The sequence below is a fragment of the Podarcis pityusensis genome, assembly GCF_964106645.2.
Source record: "Podarcis pityusensis genome assembly, chromosome: 3".
NCBI lineage: Eukaryota > Metazoa > Chordata > Lepidosauria > Squamata > Lacertidae > Podarcis > Podarcis pityusensis.
The window spans coordinates 111,109,889-111,123,741 of record NC_138026.1 but is presented as its reverse complement, the minus strand read 5'-3'; the positions used below and the strand labels follow the sequence as shown (position 1 = coordinate 111,123,741).

Here is a 13,853-nt window from a genome sequence, read left to right as displayed (position 1 = left end):
TCATTTTGGACTCACTGCTGTCCATGGAGGCGCAGGTCAATTCTGTATCCAGGGCAGCTGTCTACCAGCTCCACCTGGTACGCAGGCTGAGACCCTGCCTGCCCGCAGACTGTCTTGCCAGAGTGGTGCATGCTCTAGTTATCTCCCGCTTGGACTACTGCAACGCGCTCTACGTGGGGCTACCTTTGAAGGTGACCCGGAAACTGCAATTAATCCAGAATGTGGCAGCTAGACTGGTGACTGGGAGTGGCCGCCGGGACCAGATAACACCGGTTCTGAGAGATCTGCATTGGCTCCCAGTACGTTTCCGAGCACAATTCAAAGTGTTGGTACTGATCTTTAATAGCCCTAAACGGCCTCGGTCCTGTATACCTGAAGGAACGTCTCCACCCCCATCATCCAGCCCGGACACTGAGGTCCAGCACCGAGGGCATTCTGGCGGTTCCCTCGATGCAAGAAGTGAGGTTACAGGGAACCAGGCAGAGGGCCTTCTGGGCAGTGGCCCCTGCCCTGTGGAACGCCCTCCCTTCAGATGTCAAGGAAATAAACAACTATTTTACTTTTAAAAGACAACTGAAGGCAGCCCTGTTTAGGGAAGTTTTTAATATTTAACGCTGTACTGTTTTTAAAACTTGATTGGGAGCCGCTCAGAGTGGCTGGGGAAACTCAGCCAGATGGGCGGGGTATAAATAAATAAATAAATTATTATTATTAGTAACCCGGCTATCCAAAATCCACTTCATCTGGAGAGGACAGGGATTAAACCAGGGCTTTCTGTATGCAGAGCAGCTGCCATGGATGTATTGGGGCCCCTTTCATGTTCTTCCCTTTAAAGGGCAGCTTCTATAGCTCAGCTAAAGAACACAAAGGCACTCCAAGCTGGGGAAAGTGCTGACACAGGGAGCAAACTGACTAACGCACGAGTGCATTGAAGAGCCTTCGACTATAGTGGGCTTTAATTCATGCCCTGACACTGCCAGCGCGCTCTGCATGCCAAGCGGCTCGGGCTCTTGACTCCTGAGTGCTTCTCCCTGGCCTCCTTCGTGCTGTTGCCATCGGTCTCCTCCTTTCCTCTTTTCTCCTTCGCGCTTTCTCAAAGGGAGTGGGACGGAGAGCCTGGAGCCAAAAACAACTGATGGAATAATAATGGGGGGGGGGGAGTTCATTGCCAGGGCAGCCTGCGCCTGATCCTCCCAGCGACGTGGGGGTGGGGGTGGAAAGATTGAAACGGAGGCCTTCTGAGGGCACAGGGATGAAAATGAATAGAGAGGTGAAATATACTCGGAGTCGAGTGTGGATTTCATGCTCTTTATTCAGCTCATAGTAGTGAGGAATGCAAGTTCCCCCAGAATGTCTGCTTTATATACATTATTACACAATGGGCCCCACGTGATTGGCTAATTCCGGAATTCTCCTGTAGGCCAATCAGGTTGCGGCTTCGCTTCCACCTGCAGTTGGATTGGGTGGCTCCTGTGGACCAATCAGACTACAGCATTCTGGGTCCTATTGTTCTAGGACCAATCAGACTGCTGCATTCTGGATCCTATTGTTCTAGGACCAATCAGACTGCTGCATTCTGAAGCCTATTGTTCCAGGACCAATCAGACAGCTGCAATTTGGATCCTATTCAACTCAGTACATAACAGAGGGAAGGATAGGTGAGCATTCCGTAGGAGCCTGCGGGGAATCTGGGAAACACAACACACACACACACACACACAGAGAGAGAGAGAGAGAGAGAGAGAGAGATGAAAGATAGTGTTCTATAGTGGTTAGAGCACAGCTTTCCAAACTGTGTGTCGGCTACAGGGTGTAGGTGTGTCGCGCGAACGCTCCCCATGCGCCTCCTGGGGCTGGAAAGGGGTTAGTTGAACCTCTGGTTTGCTAGTACAATGGAATTACTGTGTTGCAAAATGATGCATGTCTAAAAAGTATGTCATCAACATGAAAAGTTTGGAAAGCTCTGGGTTAGAGGGTTGGACTTAGGACCTGGGAGACCAGGGTTCAAATTTCCGCTCAGTCCTGAAGCTCACCGGGTGAGCTTTGGCCTGTCACTGACTCCCAGTCGAACCTACCTCACGGGATGGGCAAGGTTATAGCACAGACATGGTGGCTCTCGCCTCTCTAAGGATGCTGCCCACATCCTCAGGGTCCACAAACTGAAATGCTTTCATCATCACAGGACAAGCAACAGCAAGATACATCCACAGGACCTGATTCAACTACAGCACTCAAGTCAGAGCGGATCCGAGCAACTTTGTCTACAAAGAGTGCTGCAAAGTGGGCTTCTTGTAGGCCAGGGTGCATAGAAGTAACTCCTGTTGAGTTCTCTATGGCTTACACCAAAGTACCTGGGTACAGGGACTGCAGCCTTAAAACAGTTGCTTAATTCTCCCATGGAAATCAACGAGACATAACTCTTTGGGCTAGATTGGGCTGTTTGTTGCCAGTATTAATATGGACATGCTCCCTGAAGAGGTGTATGTCCAAAATTGGGTGTGAGATGCTGTAGAAAAAGATTAATATGGAAGGTGAGCTGGAAGTAACATTCGTTAAAATTATGGAAGTTAATTACAGATTTTGGAATAGTTAATAATGGCTTTTGGGACGCACCTAAGAGCATAAACTCCACAACTCTGCTGTGAACGCATTAGAAAGTGGGGGGGGGGGGGAGGATGGACTAATATACAATTGCTAGCTAGCTAGCAAAGCTTGTGGCATTTCCATGCAAAATGACCTTTAAGAGCCAAGAAAATGTCATGATTCAGCTTCTGCAAGGAGACGGTCTGCAAAATCCTAATTAAGAGATTGTATTAAGCCTTCAGCTGGCAGAAAGAATTTTGTCACATTCATACAAATGAGGGACAGCAGCTCCGTGGGAATTTGGTTTCCATGAATTTGGAGAGAATCGTTAATATATGTTGATTATTTTAATTGCCAGCATTTAAAATGGGTACACAGGCCTTCAAATTGGGTGCAAACAATATCAGACAAAGTTTAAGAAAACGGGAACATAGAAAGATGACTTTTGCCTGGGGGTACTATTTGTTCATCTAGGCTAGCATTGTCTACTCTGGCTGGTAGCAGCTCTTTAAGGGTCAGTCTCAGGAAGAAATCTTTCATCATTGACTATTGCTTGATCCAAGAGATTCTGGGGACTAATGAACCTATGGAAGCCTTCCCAACTTGGTACCCTCCAAATGTTTTGCACCATAACTTCCATCAACCCTAACACAGCTTGAGCTGATGGGATATGTAGTCCAAAACACCTGAAGGGCACCCAGTTGGGTATAGCTGACCTAGGCCCTTCTGCAAGCAATGCACATGATCAACCAGGGCTTGCAAAAATTCTAAAAGAAATTGTGTGTCTGTGTGTGGATGCTGGTTTGTATGAAACTCTAGAGAAGAACTCAAAATTGTCAGCTTTGCTTTCCTGCACTGCACAGGCAAACTCCACACCCCCCCCCCCAGATGTTTGGGACTACAATTCCCATCATCCCTGACCACTGCTCCTGTTAGCTAGGGGTGATGGGAATTGTAGTCCCAAACATCTGGAGGGCCGGAGTTTGCCTATGCCTGGGTTAAGAGCATGCAGCCACTGTGGGAGGAGGGCACTGCAGGGGCAAAGGTCCTGATCCAAACCACACTTGCAATTTTCTTTTAAAAAAGCTCCCGGAAAACCTCCACCATTCATCCAATTTCTTATTGCATTCTAATGTCATTTACAGTCCTCAGGACACATAACAGTGCTTTCCCAGCAGATCTTACAAGGGTGCATAGGATCATAGGGAAGGAGACGGTCATTTGGATAAGGTAAAGGTAAAGGGACCCCTGACCATTAGGTCCAGTCATGGCCGACTCTGGGGTTGCGGCGCTCATCTCGCTTTATTGGCCGAGGGAGCCGGCGTACAGCTTCCAGGTCATGTAGCCAGCATGACTAAGCCGCTTCTGGCGAACCACAGCAGCACACGGATACGCCGTTTACCTTCCCGCTGGAGTGGTACCTATTTATCTATTTGCGCTTTATGCTTTCGAACTGCTAGGTTGGCAGGAGCAGGGACCGAGCAACGGGAGCTCACCCCGTCGTGGGGATTCGAACCGCCAACCTTCTGATCAGCAAGTCCTAGGCTCTGTGGTTTAACCCACAGCGCCACCCGCGTCCCCGGTCATTTGGATAGCCTGATCCAAATCCATTCAGGGCTTTCAGGGTCCTTGAACTGAACCTGGAAACAGATCAGTAGTCAGTTCAACTCAAGCAACAAATGAAGCAGTAAGGATAAGCATCGACCAGAACGTTTGCTGCATCAAATTACTGGAATTTGGAATCAGCCGATGGAATGGTTGAACAGTAGATTCAGGGCAAGACATCCTTACATGCTGATTGGTTGCCTTGGGGCAGTAGGTTGTCAACGTGGTGCCCACTGGTGCCAGTGTGCCTGCCAGTATCTCCTATGGCGCCCACATAAAGTCTTCGTATATATTCCCCCCTTGAATACACAGTGCATAAGTCTTCTTGCCCAGGGTGCACTGCCTCAGTGTCTCCCACATTGAACACAGCCCCTTCAACACATGCATATTTCAGTGGATGTCAGGATTGGACACCAAGCCTCCCAGTTTCTCTGTGGGAGTGCAGCACTGGTGGCTGAAGTGGGTGCTTTTCCACCTCACTGATGGGGCAACTGATGGAAGGGCATGCCTGTGGCCTTGTCAGCAGATGATTTCCCACAAAACATCTGGTTGGCCACAACTGGACACCGGATGCTTGATGAGATGGGTCTATAGTCTGACCAAGCTTGAATATTCTCTTCTGTCTTTAACAGTGGCTTAATCAATCACCAGGTGAACCTTGTCATGGCTTGCAGATAAGCATCATAACTTTCCCGTATCTGCGGATCAAGTTGCTATTAAAGGCACAGTAGCTGGACAGACATTCAGCAGCTGGTTTGGTTTCTTAAGCCTCAAGCCTCCTCTTTCCAAGGCTCTGGTACAGTGGGACATGACCAAAACAGAAATCTAGCATTGCCAACTTTTTTTTCCTGGATGCTGTTCCTGTACCTTTAGCAGCAGCTTGCTCCACAGACTTTAGAACAGGCTTCCTCAACCTCGGCCCTCCATATGTTTTTGGCCTACAACTCCCATGATCCCTAGCTAGCAGGACCAGTGGTCAGGGATGATGGGAATTGTAGTCTCAAAACATCCGGAGGGCCGAGGTTGAGGAAGCCTGCTTTAGAAGGTAGTGATGCTTTTCTGCATGAATGCTTCACCTGCTTTTTTCAGACCAAGGTACTAAGAGAGTGCAGACAAAGCACAGGCCAGGCCATTTCTTTCCTGGTCAGTTTGCAACCCTGCTGGAATTATTATTGAAAATCCCAATGGTGTTAATTCAGCTGAGGTGCAATATTCATCAATTGCCAGCTCCCTCTTCAAATTTTCCATCAGCCATGATACCCTTTAGGAACACGGTTACTACTTATAGCCCCTGGCAGGAACAAAGAACAGCCTTTTTCAATCGCTTCTAAATTTACATTTTGTCCTTGCTCTGGAAAATAAATTTACCTCCACCTCCAGCAAGCTTCCTACCTCCTGCTCTGGAAATGAGAATTATGCTGCAACGTAAACGTGGAACAAGCTCCGCACCAAAAAAGGAAGGCCTGTCGTATCATGGCAGGTTACTATAGCAACAATTGGAACAGCTTCTTTTTTGGACTACAGATCAAAAAGCACAGCTATGAACGCCTCACCATTTGTGCCTCTCCAAAACAAAAAGCAAAAATCAACCAAACAGGAGTCTTCTCAGTTTTTGCCCTGAAATATTTTGAAGCAGTTAAATGAACAGTGATAAAATCGGTTTCGTCAACCACAGGTCCCTAGCTGTTGTTGGACTACAAACCCCATCATCCTTAACCAGTCTAGCCAATAGTCAAGGATAATGGGAGTTGTAGTCTAGCAGTGTCTGGGGACCCAAGACTGCAAAGCACTTGAATTGACTTTTAAAACTTCATGGAAAGGATGTCTCAAAGTCTAATAGCTAAAGAGGTTTCCTTAGTGAGCTCTAATACCTTGGAGAGGATCACAGAATCATAGAACTGTAGAGTTGGAAAGGACCCCAGGGTCATCTAGTCCAACCCCTTGCAATGCAGGAATCCTGCCCACAGCCATCCTTGGGTGGGCTTGAACCACCAACCTTCTGGTTTAACAGCCAGATGCACCGACTCATTGCGCCACAGAGAACGATCGTTCAATGACTTTGATGGCTGGTGCCTACCAGCAGCTGAGCATCTCTCTCTACCTCCCTGTGTGAGGGCTGAGCTCAAAGAGAATGAGGGTATATATAAGTAAGCACTGTGGCGATCACACAGGGTCCCCGGACGTTTCACCATCTATTGATCCCTGTGCCACCACTTTATTTCTTGCTGCCACCACCCAGGTCCTACCTGGGACAATACTGAGTCCAGCCAGGGTTAAATTGGAATATAAACTTCTGTTTATTTATTGCAGTTTAACAAGCGTGTGGTTTCATAAACGGTATTGGTCAATTACAATCATGGGGTGCCTATCCAGACCTATAAATTCCGCTACCTGCTCTCACTCACTAAACCACCTCTCAGATATTTACTTGTCTTCCTAGCCCCTAACTGTTCCTGACTCAGCTTATTTCACTACACTAACTCAGCCTACCCACAGACTCTATCCCAATTCACTCCCACTCCAACCAACCACCCAACTCCCAACGAACTCCCCTTTCGCCCCTCCCAGAGCTGGTTTTATATTCCCTCTGACTCCACTCCCTGGGTTCTGATTGGATAACTTGTTTAACTAATTCACCTCCAGCACTCTCATATGTTAACGTCACAAGCACCTCTTCCACTATTTGCCAAGCCATGCCTTGAGATCTGCTGGACAGGCCCTACTGATGGTTCCACCTGCAGCCATGACCTTTTCAACATTCACTGCAGATGTGCTTGTTCAGTTTAGCCTTTGGGGACTGTGGATACGGATGGGGAACCTCAGGCCTGGGGACCAAACAAGGAATCTCCCCAGGCCACACACTCTCCGGAGCCATACCCCTTCCCATAGCTGTCAACTTACAGATTTGAAAATAAGGGACCAGCAGCCTTGAAAATAAGGGATCAGCAGCCAAAATAAGGGATTTTCAGAGCACAGGGAGGTTCAACTTCTGAGCCCCTCCCAGCCAAAGGCAGAAAGCCCAGCCAGCAGCCAAACGAAGCCTCAAGCAGTGGTTCCCACAGCGCAGCAACCCAGCAAAGGGGATGCAGCAAGGAAAACCACCGTCACCTCTCTGATGGGAAGCGCTGAGCAAAGGCGAGTCCCCAGGCAACGCGGCCAATTTGATTGGCACAAGGCATGCAAGCTCCACCCCCCAGTCGTTCTTAGACTCTTTATTGGGTGAGCAACGCAGCCAAGCAACACAGTTGGAGCCTCCCTCCTCCCTGGTCGGCAGGGAGGGAGGGAGGGAGAGGAGCTGCTTCCTTTGAAATCCGGGAAATTTAAGGGACATCATCAATAAGGGACAGCAGCGGGACACGGCGCTGGGATAAGGGAGTTTCCCGCCAAATAAGGGACGGTTGACAGCTATGCCCCTTCCCCATCCCTGCTTTGCATCTTCCTTGAGTACTTTTGCCGGGCTGGAATGTATCCTTGAGCTCATATCATGCCTCTTGCTTCCCTGGATGGAGGACAGAGAAGGATGGGTGGGTGTCAAAACAAACCTACTGTACCAAAGTGAAGTTTGCATTCAATGCCCCGCCCACTTTTGCCCCTGGCCCTCAAGGGCATGTGGCTCTCGGAATGTTGCCCATAAGAGAATGTGGCCCTCGGGACGGAGACATTTCCTCACCCCTTTTCTAAGGACAAGCCATTGGCATTTGGATGCATTAATGTGGGCTATGCTTTAAAGAACGGCCGTGTCTTTCTGTGTGCTGGCTTGACGTGCGCTCTTAAAAATAGCAATAATAAAGGACATGAAACAGGTGGCATTTTGGTGATGCAAGAGTCCAGTATCCTCTCCTTGCTCTATAAAGGACATCCCTTCTGAAATGCCCTGCCCCTAAGAAAAAGGAGGAGCAGAAAAGTGCACATTGTATTGCTTGTGACAGCATTCTGCTTTGGTGATGTATTTACCATGATTATCTCCCCACAATCAATGAAAATAAAAGGGGCACTAATAACTGCTGCTTCTCTTAGGAAGCTGCTTGGTCAGACCATTGGTCCAACTAGCTCAGTACTGTCTACACTGAGTGGCAGAGCTTCTCCAGGATTTGAGGCCGGCTTCTCTCCTACTCCCACCTGGAGATAAGGGGATGCGGGTGGCACTGTGGTCTAAACCACTGAGCCTCTTGGGCTTGCCCATTAGGAGGTCGGCAGTTCGAATCCCCACGACGGGGTGAGCTCCCCTTGCCCTGTCCCAGCTCCTGCCAACCTAGCATTTCGAAAGCATACCAGTGCAAGTAGATAAATAGGTACCACTGTGGCGGGAAGGTAAATGGTGTTTCCGTGCGCTCTGGTTCCTGTCACAGTGTTCCATTGTGCCAGAAGCGGTTTACTCACGCTGGCCACATGACCTGGAAAACTGTCTGTCGACAAATATCGGCTCCCTCGGCCTGAAAGCGAGATGAGCGCCGCAACCCTATAGTCGCCTTTGACTGGACTTAACCATCCAGGAGTCCTTTACCTTTACCTTTTTTTACCCAAAGATTGAAATTGGGAACTAATGCAAGCAAAGCAGATGCTCTACCAGAGCTATGGCCCTTTTTGATTGGCAACACAGGGACTATTAAGACGCAGTAGGAGGAAAGATCCCATGTTGCAGGGAAAGAAGAGATTGTCTCAGGAGGCAGCTAAAAATAGGTGAACATCAATGAGAAGTGTAGTGCATGTTACCATTACCCATCAAACAGCTCCACCTAGAGCTCAGAAAGTTAGGTCCTTTGAGAAGCCATACTAGCTCAGCTTCAGCAAGACTTGTTTATCCATAAGCTTTCTAATTTTATGTTCGATAATACTTCCCATGAGTTTTCCTAAAACAGGTGTTACGCTAAACAAACTATAAGTTCCTGGATCCCCCAAATCGCTTTCCAGTCCTCAGAGGCTGATCTTTGAGACAAGGTACGTATTTTTGTTAGAAGATCAACATTCTCGCATTTTCTCGGCAACTGTCCATTTACATTCCTGCATTGCAGAGGGTTGAACTAGATAACCATCAAGGTCCCTTCCAACTCTACAGTTACGATTCTATACATATCCGTTAAATCAGATAGTGCTGTGCTCAGTATCGGTTTAACAACACCTACAGCTTGCATCAGCTTCTGGGTGCCACTTATAAGTCCAGGGTTGCTGAAGGGAACTGAAGTTCAACCATTACTCCAGCATTTCCTCTTTAGGATGCTTCTTCGTTTTCATTCTCCATCTCGAGGTGACCCTGAGCGTTTCAGCCAGGACAACATGCCTCCTCCAGTGCTCAATTATTCTTGGATCCTGGTATCACCACCCACAGCGATTCTGTGGGGTTTCAAACTTCCTCTTTGACATACAGAGCAACAGCACCTCCAGAATGCCCTTCTCTGTCCCTTCCTATGCAGTTTATATTCAGAGATAACCGTGTCCTACTGGTTCTCTCCAATCCACCAAGTTTCCTTTATGCCGACTCTATCTATGACTTCTCTTAAGACCCAACCCTCGAACTCAAGCATCTTGGCTTGGAAGTTTCAAGCATTCGCACATCAACACATAAATAGGGCCTTTCTCCAAATGTGTTTGATACATGCATTTTACCTTACAGAGCTTTGGCTCTCCGAATTGCTGCTGTGTGCTCCTGCCCTCTAAGTGTCTCGTTCTACCTCACCCACACCTGAACAATCATAAATATTTCCCCCCTCAACCTGATGATTTGTTCTGAATCAGCTCCTCTCAACTTCCCCCATGCAATCAGTTCAAAAGCTGCTCCGCCACCTTTTTTTAAAGCACCGTATCCCTGGCTCTGTATCTGCGTCCCCAGACCAAAAAAAAATATGACATTCCTATCTCGAAATTAAAACAACACATAAATTAACAGCCCCATCACGTATTATGCGAAACGATCAGCAATCTTGGCAGAAACACAGCATTTCTACCAAACTAATTGCCTCTAATCAGCCTTACACAACAGAATTAGAATGCCTTTGATTTATTGCATTCCGTTTCCCCAGCATTACTCAGTACTCTCGTCTTCTTCCTTCCAAGTACTAGACTAACAAGTCTCCACCCTCTGCCCTCACCCTTTTCGTCTTGGCACCTGGCCACGTTTGGAGTTCTGTTTTTACACCGTTATAAGAGGAACCGGCAACAAAAGGGACTGCACCCTCACCTTCCAGCAGGACTGCTCAAGTTATTCAGGATCCATCCCAGGCCATCCAGGATGTTCTCTGGGGATAGCCATATAGAACCATCTTGATGTTGTTGGACTACAACTCCCACCACTCCTGAACACTGGCCATGCTGGCTGTGGATGATGGGAGTTGGAGTCACATATTCTCTCGAGGACACCATATTGACTATGCCTGCTATATAATGAATGCATGTATGCCATGAATATGCAGAAATTCAGAATGTGGTTTGGGGTGCAACTTAATAAAAACCCACCAAGTTTCTATCTCTCATTTTCTGAAGATTTGTTCAAAAGTGTGAGCAGCAGCTGATGAATGAGGTCAGAGGGGTGTGTGAATAAAATTGTCAGTGTTCGGGGCTGGAACTTCTGTGCCAAGCACAGTTCCTTGACCCACTAGATTAATTATCACAACCAAAGTAAACAATGATCCATAGTAAAAACTGCAGGACAAATCATGCAAAATAATCACACAGATGTGTATCTCGGTTGATGGGAGTTGCAGTCTAAATATCTGGAAAGCATCAGGCTATTTGCAAAAACAACTCTATGAAATTCAGAACTCTATGGAACCCCTGCTCTCCCTATGGTGCAGATTCAGTTCATTCTTCAAACAGCTTTGCAATATTTTCCAATGAAAAAGCTCCGCACATTGTTTCTTCTGACTCCTATAGCTTAGGCTTAACCCATAGGCACGACTGGGGCTACTGATGATGTATGGCCAAATGGGTGTGTGTGGAGCTGATTGCGTCCAAGCTTCTCATCAAAGATCACATGTGCTTGCCTACGATGTCATCAGCAAGCTCCCAAACCAAAAGGGATCTCAGCGGACCCCAACTCCACCTTGAATGCCATCCTTTGCTTGGGGCCAAGAGACACGGGCTGGTTGTCCACAGATCCCCATCTCCTGGGCTTTAGAAAGCTGGAAACAGCTATATAACAAAGGAAAAGGTAAAGGGACCCCTGACCATTAGGTCCAGTTGTGACCGACTCTGGGGTTGTGGCGCTCATTTCGCTTTATTGGCCGAGGGAGCCGGCGTACAGCTTCCGGGTCATGTGGCCAGCATGACTAAGCCACTTCTGGCGAACCAGAGCAGCGCACGAAAACGCTGTTTACCTTCCCACCGGAGCGGTACCTATTTATCTACTTGCACTCTGATGTGCTTTCGAACGGTTAGGTTGGCAGGAGCAGGGACCGAGCAACAGGAGCTCACCCCGTCATGGGATTCGAACCGCCGTCCTTCTGATTGGCAAGTTCTAGGCTATGTGGTTTAACCCACAGCGCCACCCGCGTCCCATATATCAAAGGAAGGAGGACTCTTAATAGGAATCCTTAACAGTGGCTAGCAAATGGAAGCCCTAAGGTGGTCTTCTATGAACAGCCCCTCCTTCTGGAGGGCTTGGGCACACTTCAGATAGTTTAGGAAGGTGGGTGTCCTCAGAAGTCACATGTCACCTCCATAAACGGAAGCCACAGCTGCAGCAATTTTGCTGGTTCCCTTAATAGGAAACCATTTGGCGAGAGACTGTTCTGTCTCTGGACGCTTGTAAGCCATTGCTATTTTCAGGCGGGATTCAGTCATATGCCAGCAAATCCAGGTGGTACAATTAAGGCAGATATGGAGCTCTTGCACAACACTGGGTGAGCAGGCTTCAAATCCCCACTCGGCCATGAAGCAAATGACCCAGTCACCATCTCTTAGCCTAACCTACCTCACAGGGTTTTTGTGAGGATGAAATGGGGAAGAGAATCATGTGCACTGCCCTGAGATTTTTGGAAGATAAAAGTGGTATATAAATGTGATAAATAATAAAATCAAATCAAATCAGACATTTGCAATAAGAAGTGTGACAGGGAAATGCACTGAAAAGTATGGGGTAATAATTATTTGACGCAATGCTGGAAAACCTCCCCAAAAAACCCATCAGAATGAATGCTCGATAAACAGCCAATGTTGTCTAATTTCCTCTACACACTTCGTGCAAATGAATTAGGGTGAATGCTTAATAAGCTGGTCATCTGGAAGTGACAACAGAGCCAATCTCTGTAATTTACACATCTAGGGCAGTATCCAACGTAATAGTTTCATGTGTGCAGATTACCACTAGCACAATGGGAACATTCTCCCTCTTCTCGCCATCCCCAAATCTGATCCAGAGGATCCCCAGAGCTGATACAGGGGGTGCCATGGACTGGAGGAGCTCCACTGTGCTAACAGACATCCTTGGCTTGACCAAACTACTTACTTAACGCAAGGTTCAATATAAGTCCAAGTGAGCAAATTGTTTCATTTAAGACCTGGAGGAAGTCCAGTTTAGAGCTTCAATATCATTTCCCCAAACCATTTTGTTAATCGGCAGAAGCGTTTTAACCAATCCTGCAAGTTAGTGAAGCCAGCACAGCACACATTTCAGGAAACACTGTACTTACATCTCCTGTACTTTATCTTCTGGACCCTGTACCTGGCCAGTAACCGTCCCTTGTCTGGTATTTTTAACCCAGCCAACTACTCCCATTTTCCTAGCTTTATCTTCTGTATACTGGTTGAGGGTTGTGGGTAACGGGGGGGGGGGGTGGAAAGAAGAAGAAGATACACAGATTTTATGCAGTATCTGAAATCATATAATTCTGCTCAGCCTTAAAACATCACATTTCTTTCTGCACAATTTCTTTCCTAAGGATTCAAGAGGACCAACAGACATGGAGTTACAGCCCGCAAAAGTCGTATCTCGCTTTGCAGAATGTCTGGATGCCGTGTAGAAGTCTCAAGAGTTTCCCGTTTCATCCAAACCAAGAAATTATGGTTACTGGCTGTGAAACAAGCCATGATTCAAAAACCAACTTTTTAAATGATGATTTAGGTTCCTGGCTTGTGTAGAAACTGCCCACCATAGTTTCCTGGTTCAGCAAAACAGGAAACTATGGTGAGCAAGCAATCTTTGCTTTGCATCCAGGTGTGCAACCAAGAGAGCAAAGGAGTTGTGTACAAAACCAAAAGGCTGCTTCGTATCTGGCTTATTAAACACAGATGTAAGATCAGGCACAAGCAAACTCGGCCCTCCAGATGTTTTGGGACTACAATTCCCATCATCCCTGACCACTGGTCCTCCACAAGCTTTGAATAGAGGCAATAGAGGAATAGAGCCTTGTATAGTTTTCAAGGGCATTGTATTTTAACAGGAACATGTGTCCACATTTACAGTAGAACCTGATTTTATGAACTAATTGAGGAGATAGGAGTTCATAAAATAAAGTTCAGAAAACTGTGCTTTTGAGCATTACAGCAGCTACAGTGCTTTGAGTGAGAAAGACAAACTGAAATGCTTACTGATTTATTTTTCAGTCATTCATACAGTGCATTATCAACAGCAACAGATCTATCATTGGACTATGTCAAGAATCAAGTTTTTATTATTGTCTTTTCTTGCTGCCAAAAGTTCCGATCTTATTTTTGTTTGAGAGAATTCGCTA

General features: G+C 47.0%; 1 protein-coding gene across 4 annotated transcripts in view; it reads right to left on the bottom strand.

Moving 5' to 3' along the window:
* Positions 1-13,853, bottom strand: part of ACYP2 (acylphosphatase 2) — a 75,090-nt gene that overhangs the window by 56,438 nt on the left and 4,799 nt on the right. For 3 of the 4 annotated variants that reach the window (XR_013984809.1, XM_081001232.1, XM_081001233.1), the window contains exon 3: positions 12,813-12,922. Coding sequence is in view for 3 of the 4 variants with exons in the window: in XM_081001232.1 (XP_080857358.1) it covers positions 12,813-12,922 (110 nt within the window). In the remaining variant the exon portion in view is untranslated. Of the gene's footprint in view, positions 1-10,963; positions 11,314-12,812; positions 12,923-13,853 lie in introns of those variants that run through there. The other variant, XM_081001234.1, reaches the window with a different exon arrangement.